This window comes from Physcomitrium patens, chromosome 13, assembly GCF_059467195.1.
Source record: "Physcomitrium patens ecotype Gransden chromosome 13, ASM5946719v1, whole genome shotgun sequence".
NCBI classification, from domain to species: Eukaryota; Viridiplantae; Streptophyta; class Bryopsida; order Funariales; family Funariaceae; genus Physcomitrium; species Physcomitrium patens.
This window is the reverse complement of record NC_143422.1, coordinates 1,577,597-1,585,150: the sequence shown is the minus strand read 5'-3', so window position 1 is coordinate 1,585,150 and position 7,554 is coordinate 1,577,597. Positions and strand designations below refer to the sequence as shown.

The 7,554-nt window shown below is 39.2% G+C and overlaps 1 protein-coding gene across 2 annotated transcripts; it reads left to right on the top strand.

Annotated features, from left to right (window-relative positions):
- Positions 1–366: 366 nt before the first annotated feature.
- LOC112290897 (protein NUCLEAR FUSION DEFECTIVE 4) lies at positions 367–6,663 on the top strand. 2 transcript variants are annotated; one of them, XM_024537748.3, is made up of 14 exons: positions 367–1,466; positions 1,653–1,697; positions 1,856–1,923; positions 2,100–2,184; positions 2,463–2,621; positions 2,961–3,011; positions 3,376–3,459; positions 3,784–4,058; positions 4,322–4,388; positions 4,562–4,647; positions 4,942–5,048; positions 5,259–5,388; positions 5,737–5,886; positions 6,031–6,663. In XM_024537748.3, the coding sequence occupies exons 1-14, from the start codon at positions 1,185–1,187 to the stop codon at positions 6,308–6,310; spliced, it is 1,869 nt and encodes a 622-aa protein (XP_024393516.1). In that variant the 5' UTR covers positions 367–1,184; the 3' UTR covers positions 6,311–6,663. The 2 variants fall into 2 exon arrangements, with proteins under 2 accessions (XP_024393516.1, XP_024393515.1); XM_024537747.3 differs by having other exon boundaries at positions 432–1,466; positions 1,856–1,941.
- Positions 6,664–7,554: the final 891 nt, after the last annotated feature.

The following is a 7,554-nucleotide window of genomic DNA, read 5'->3' as shown; positions in this document are numbered from 1 at the left end:
GTTGTTTTCTTTTGTAATATTTATTGTTTCCAACATGAAGCACTCTAATCAGATAATTCAGAGTAATAAAACAAAAGTATCAAGTCAACCAACTAGTAAGATACTTATTTATTTATTTTTACGTAGTCAACCCAACTACTGTGGAAGTTGACCATAAATAAATAAAACACACACTATATACATACACGCACTATATACTTTAACATGTAAGAATAGGATGCAAAAAGAGAGTTCATTGCACTATGGTCAACATATTTGAAGAAATTATCGATAAAAATGTTGACCATAGAGCTTCGAAGAAATTATCGAAGTCGAGTCAAGGTGTTAAGTAAACAAACGGTGAGAGAGCTCGTTGCGCCAAAGTGCGACTTGGAAGTGCGAGGGGGGAGGGGGGTTCAAACAGGAAGAACATGAGCCAGGGCCACATGGTTCGATGGATCTTTCGCTCTCTGCTCCACTCGCCGAAAGCTTCATGGCCATGGTCGAAGAGAGACTCGTGCATGCCAACGAAGTATCAGAGAGACGAAGCAGAGCCTACGAATAGAAAAAGTTCACAGAAATAGGAGTAGCGTGTTTTCGATGGTGGGGACCAGTCATGGGAACGTCCTCTTCCGCTCATCAGTTGGACGCCATAGCTAACCCTCTGCTTCTGCTATGATTGTTAGAGAAGCAGCGAGCGAGGGAGCGCGAGAGAAAGTGAGAGAGCTCTTCGTTCGAGGTTCTGCTTTCGGATCGGGGGACCTTGCATATTGATCTTGGATTTGTGATCGCGAGGTTTGAATGTGATGCGTTCTTCGTTTGATGTCAGTCGCGGTTTTGGTTTGGCGATGTGAGTTGCTGCGATATTTTGCCGGAACCTGGAAGTTGAGAGAGAGCTCGTGCTCAGCTGAGGGGATGAGTGCACATTAAGATCCTTACGCTTTCGAATGAGAGTAGATGCGTGTGGGATGACCTGGTGGCGTTTTTTTGAGCTGTCTTGAAGTGGAGTCGTCAGCTGGTCGGTCGGTGTTGGGGAATGGTTACATTCTGACGGATTTGGCAGTGGAATATTGCGGCATTGCGTTTTGGTTGTCCTTGAACAGATGATCAACACTCGTGTGTCGGAACTTCTCTAGTTGCACGCATTATGGGATAAGACCTTTCACATAGAGTAGCTTAAGGTCGACTGTATTAGCACAGTCACAATGTGGCCATCGAGAGTGAAGAGAGTCCTGAAGGATCGATGGCTAGGGTTGTGTGTTGGCATGTGGATGCAAGCATGCGGAGGGATTTCGTATGCATTCTCTCTATACTCCGGGGACTTGAAGCATACGCTGGGATACAATCAGGAGATGATTGATGGCCTCGGCTCTGCGAAGGATATTGGTGGCAACGTTGGAATCATTTCAGGTCTATTGATAGATCTGACATCTGCTTGGTTCGTGCTTCTTGTTGGTGGGCTTCTTCATTTCTGCTTCTATTTTTTGGTAAGTTCGAAGACTCTAGTAAATTTGACGAGGTTCACCACTTGGGAATTATTGAATCGATTGCACTTTGGCAGAGCGCCTGCCATTCAAAGAATCTCGTTTGCATGGCTTGGAACATCTCAGTTGTTAAAATTGAATCAGCCAGTTTCTCCTATGATTTGAACAAGCCATTCCTTGTTCTTGCAGCTTTTCCTTTCGGCTACTGGCAGGATCACACCGTCGTACTGGCAGGTTTGTTCACATGTTTAATCTCTGCACTCTTAAAAACTTTAGACCTTATGCTGTTCTAGCTGTTGATGAAAATCTTCTGATGTGCTTTATGACTGTTACTGTTACTTCGCTTCTGAATTCCTGTCATGGCTCTGTCTGCTATGTTGCTGTGGAGACAGATGTGCGGCATCATCATGTTAGGCACAAATGGCGCAACGTGGTTCAACACTGCCGTGCTTGTGACTTGGTATTCGCTTAGACGCATGTAATCCTGTGAAGTTTATTTGTCTCTGCTTCTTCCTCACATTTTTCTTCTTAAAATACGGAGCTTGAAGGCAGAAGTCTATTTTGTTTTGATCTTCAAAGAAAAGAGATCCTTATCCTGTCAAAGTTGCTGAAATAAGTGTTGCTGAATGAATGCAGCATGCGAAACTTCCCAGCAGACCGAGGGGTAGTGGTTGGGCTTCTGAAAGGCTTCATTGGACTCAGTGGGGCCATTTTTACACAAGTACGATTTGAAGCATTTACTACTATATTCATCTGTGCATTTTATTTTTTTATTTTTTTATTTTTTGAAGGTAAGATGATCCAACTCTCTAAGGAACGGGAGTCTTTGTTGTCTATATAAGTCGATCCTGTTCTTGCATAGATCAATACATTTTGTATGCCGAAGTGACAACTCCAGTCGATTCGCTTTGTTGACTGATTTCGATACATGTTGTGTGACAATGATCTCTCAATTTGTCCCGAAATTAATGATTTCTGATCTAGGACATATTTTTGCAGGTTTACACAGCAATGTATGCTCCATATACAGGCCCTTTCCTATTATTGTGTGCTACGGTGCCTCCACTTGTGGCAGTAGTATCAATGATTGTGATTCAACCTGTGGAGGCTCCGAGACGTAAAGATGAATCTGACAAGTCCAAATTTTCCTTTCTATATGTGAGTCAAGTAGTCATTGTTTTTAGTTTTGTAAACTTTTGTAAGATGTTACTTGTGCTGATGCAACTGATCCTTGATGTGATGTGATGACCATTCCTTTTTCATTTTCACTCCTTCGCATAGTATAGTGAACTTCTAATTTTATCTGATAATATATATGTTAAAATTTGTTACTTAGTAATTTATTCGTCGTAGTCAAGCCTGCATTTCCATGTCAAGTATTGGTGCTCAGTGAACACAAATAGACTTGTTTCAATTTAAAGATTATTATTGAATCCTGTCAATACCTAGGCGAGCAAAATTAAGTCGCAATATATTCATTTCATGAGCGGTGTGCAGATCATAGGGATTGCGTTGGCATTTTACCTAATGGCAGTGATTCTCGTTCAGGTATGTGTAGGAAGTGGTTTCTTTACTATATGTTATTGTTACTAATATGGTATGAGAAGTGATAAGTTTGAGTGAGATTTCTTCCACGGCGATTTTCATTATTCTGTTACCTCCCTTCAAATTCTCATTACCTTTTTTATTTTATTTTTTCATTTTTGTTTGTTTGTTTGTTTGTTTTTGTTTTTGTTTTTGTTTTTTGTTTTTTGTTTTTTTTTTTGTTTTTTTGTTTTTTGTTTTTTGTTTTTTGTTTTTTGTTTTTTCTAGCAGTGATTGCGTGTTCAAGATACAAGATTTTCATTGAAATGATGCCTGGAGAGTGAGAAGTAATGATCTGATCTTGGGTTGTTTTTGCTGGATTTAACAGGATGCTTTCATTGTAAGCAAGACCGTGAGTCGCTTGTTCATGACGGTAATGCTGGTGATTCTGCTATTACCAGGCCTTATACCTGTAAGTCCAGCATACATCTCAGCCTGATTGCACAAGCTGTCTGTTTGATCCGGTTGACACATAATAGCATTTTCGTTTTGGTTTGGAAAATTCATTTGTCTTATATATATTTTGTAATGTCAATAATGTCCTGTTCGCAGCAGGACTCTCGTGAATATCTCTTGTGGTCACATCTTTACCTGGTTTCATATTTTCATTGGGATACACATGCTCTTGATTTGTATGCATGGTATGGACATCATATTGTTGTGTAGATAAAGGTTGGATCAAAACTGATCAGCAATATTCTGTGTTGTTGCTGTTGATTTAACTGGGCTCTTGCAGCTGAGTGCAGGGGCACATCACAAAGGATACACTGCACTTCCTACAGAAGCGACAAGTGTAAACTCTCCAGGTGCAGATCGAGGGGCGCCTAAACATTCGTTGACTGAACGAAAGCCTCTCTTACAGCACAAGGGATCTTCAAGCATTGATGTGCCTGTCAGAAAAACGGATCGTTTTCCGGACAAGTCTCGTAGTTTAGACACTCCTTCAAAGGCGACTCTGAAGCTTGGGCATGACCATACTTTGTTGCAAGCAACAAGTACTCAAGATTACTGGTGAGTCTATTGATCTTATATTCAAGATCTATGGTTGAAGTTGCTCTGATTTAATGTCAATGATATCTATTAATCAAAGTTAACAAAACATGTTAACAAAAGGAGTTCGGAAACTTTTCCCCTAAGGGTTTTTGAAAGTCCACATGGTTTATTCGTAAAACATAATCAAACTTTTTCTCTGTTTATTGTTAAGTGGGAGGTTCTCAGGGATGTTTATGGATTAGTGTGTGCTGATGAGGACCTTTGGACTTTGATTTGTTCAGGTTACTCTTTTTTGCGATGGGTTGTGGTACTGGAAGTGGGCTGACAGCAATCAATAACCTTGCACAGGTGATACACTGGGTGCACTATTCATTCGACAATGGACTGTCTTTAATCGTGCATCGATTAATTTGTTGTGATTATTACCAAATTTGCCACTTAGCTCGGCCTGCTTCCAAGTTCCTCGAACTGATGTGCCAGCAATTTTGAGATATGATGTGGTTTTTGCTTCTTGTCTTCAGATGGCTGAATCTCTTGGCTCTAGGAGTGTTGGAGCATTTGTTGCACTGGTCAGCGTTTGGAATTTCCTGGGCAGAATGGGTTCCGGGTAATACTTCAAGAACTTGCTTGCTCGGAAATCTTATAAGATAGCTCTTGAGATTGTTGCTCTTGAGATTATTCTACATTAGGTGTAATAGTACTGTACATGGATGTAGAGTAGAGAAGTTACTGATCACTTTCGCTTTCCTAGACGTTCATAGAATGACTTAAGCATCCTGATACAACAATCTTCAGGTGATGGGATTAGCCAGACATCCCCACATATGCACTTCAAACTTAGTTTTCTAGAGTCTTACGGCCTCAAAATGATGAGAAATCTTAACGCCGCTCTTGATTGCAGATATGTCTCAGAATATTACATGAAACAGTACGCAACTCCAAGACCAGTTTTTCTCTTCTGTGTACAAGCAGTTATGGCATGCGCACACCTCCTATTTGCATCTTCAGGTATACTTTGACTCTATAACTCCTATTATCTGTGCTTATAAAACATCTATTTATTTGCAAGTATCTTCTTTTTCTGGTTCTTGAGGTTGAGAATGAAAATATTAATATTTTTGGGGATGAAAGACCACTCTATCTGTATCTCATAAAATTTGTTGTTACTTAACTTTCTACAGTAAATATTTTACTGAGTTGAATGAGACATGTGATTAGTGCCAACAATGCTATATCTGGCTTCGATTTTGGTTGGACTGGCTCATGGAGCTCACTGGACACTGATGGTAGCCACCTCTTCCGAGCTGTTCGGCCTGAAGTATTTTGGAGCTCTCTACAACACGCTTAGGTTTGTGATCGACTGTCTTGTTGTAAAAGTGACTTTCGGATTTTGATTTGATCCAGTATCAAGAGCTTTACATGTTTATCGAATGTTCTATCCATATGGGTTTTCATCAAACAGTAACAAATTATTGAAGGGGTACTTTGTTTGTATTTCATCATTTTGGAAAACTAAAAGTTCGTCAAGCGGGCTTACGTGACAAGCTTAAATTCTGAGAGGAACCCGCAGATTCAACTCCTATTTCCTATTCGGCTTGTAAGCTTAGCACTGCTTTATTGTTTTGAACCGTAGTTGGTTGTGAGTAACAATGTCCTGGCTGAAAGATTGTTTAATAAAACATCCTTTTGATTGCAGTATTTCGGCTACTGTTGGTTCCTACATCCTGTCTGTGAAGCTTGCTGGTTATATGTATGATCAACAAGTGGCTTCTCTCAAAGCTGCAGCGGTAGCAGCGGGTGAAGTATTAAATGGACCTATAAGATGTGTCGGTCCTCAATGTTTCAGGTCGGTACGGCTCTCAAGGGAAAAATTGATCTTCCGTTTTAATCAGGTCTTGTTTTTCAGATTTTTATGATCATGAAGCTGGAGTATGTTGATTTGGTTTCCTATGACTTCTTGCAGCTAATTTTTGTGCTGTGTGCTTTCCAGGTCGACGTTCTTGCTGATGGCATGTGTATGTGGAATGGGGTGCCTGGCACTGACTCGTTTGATCGCTCGCACCCGGAAGGTCTACAGGGATATGTACAAAGTGCAGCAGGCCAAGGACATGCTAGCCAAGGGAAACTCAAGTGAGCACTCACCGTTAATTTCGTCCCATGAGCTACATGAAGAGGATGCTCCATCTGATTCTCCAGTAATGAAGGGTAGCAGCATTTCTGACGTCCAACGGCACCGTCATACTGCGCCAAGTCGGTTGGACAGCGAGTAGTTAGTGCTTCCTGTTGGCATCTAGCACCTGCTCGTCTCACACTAACAGGACCATTTTCATGATTTAGACTCTTCACAAAGTCGCTGAGCGAAGGTTTACTCAGCTTTCTGGTCTAACCTCTTGTTGGAAAATTGGCACAGCGAACCTTCACAGTAATTGGTAGCATCGGAAGTGGTGTGCCTCGTTTCTGTGTGGTCCTTCGGAAGCCCCACAGGTAGTCACAATTTACTACCTTATTATTCTAACTCTACCCATAAAAAGTGCTTAACCCGTTACCTGGAGTTGGTAAACCCCTCATAACGGAATAATCAGAATTTTTAATTGACGCCTTCAATTGAAGGTTATGACTCTAATACTGCAAATCACAAGTTTGGTAATTACCTTGTTAGAACACCCTAACTGATTAGGAAATCATGGCTACCTCTGCTTTTAAGAGCATGTCAAAGTATCTTCTTATATCCGGATCAATTTTTCAGCACACATTCAAACTTCACTTGGCAAAATTTGTAGTTTGAAACAAGTTGCTTTCCATCAAGCATTAAGGCCCAGCACACTTCAAGTTAATGAAATATTTGAAATTAGAACTGTATTAAAATTTAGTTTAAATAATGGTCGATGAACAATGTGTGCTATGTAACTTTTGAGATTCTTTTGAGTTGATAAGAAAGAATCAGTAATGCGTTGAGCTTTTATATGGTAACTATGAATGAACACTATATAGATGCCATGAAAAATCTACTAACAAAATACTTAGATTTAAAAGGTATGTCTTAGCATTTTTGTGAGATCTCAAGTAAATATTAATTATACTTAGATTCTTACTAGTTAACCAAATTTTATAATGTGTGTATATAAAGATTGTAAACAAATAATGAAGTCCTATTTACAATTCTATTTTTTTTTAAATGATATTTAAAAAATGATGTATGGAAATTCTAGACTTGTAATAGTTTACTTAATTCTTATTATTATTTCTTCACTTTGTAGATTTATTTTCTTTAGAGGTATAAAAGCCTTGAGATGCTATCACAAAACTTATATGTCATATTTCACAACAAAATCAAATGCTTAACTAAATAATTAAAAATTAAAAATTCCAAATAATAATTATTTTATATTATATTCTAGCCTAAGTCTTTCTTCTATGTGTACTAAGTGCCTCAACAAGCCATATCAAAGTTTTATAAAAACCACAAGGTTTATGACCTAAGTTTTAAATTTATATATTGCTTCTAAAGTTGGTT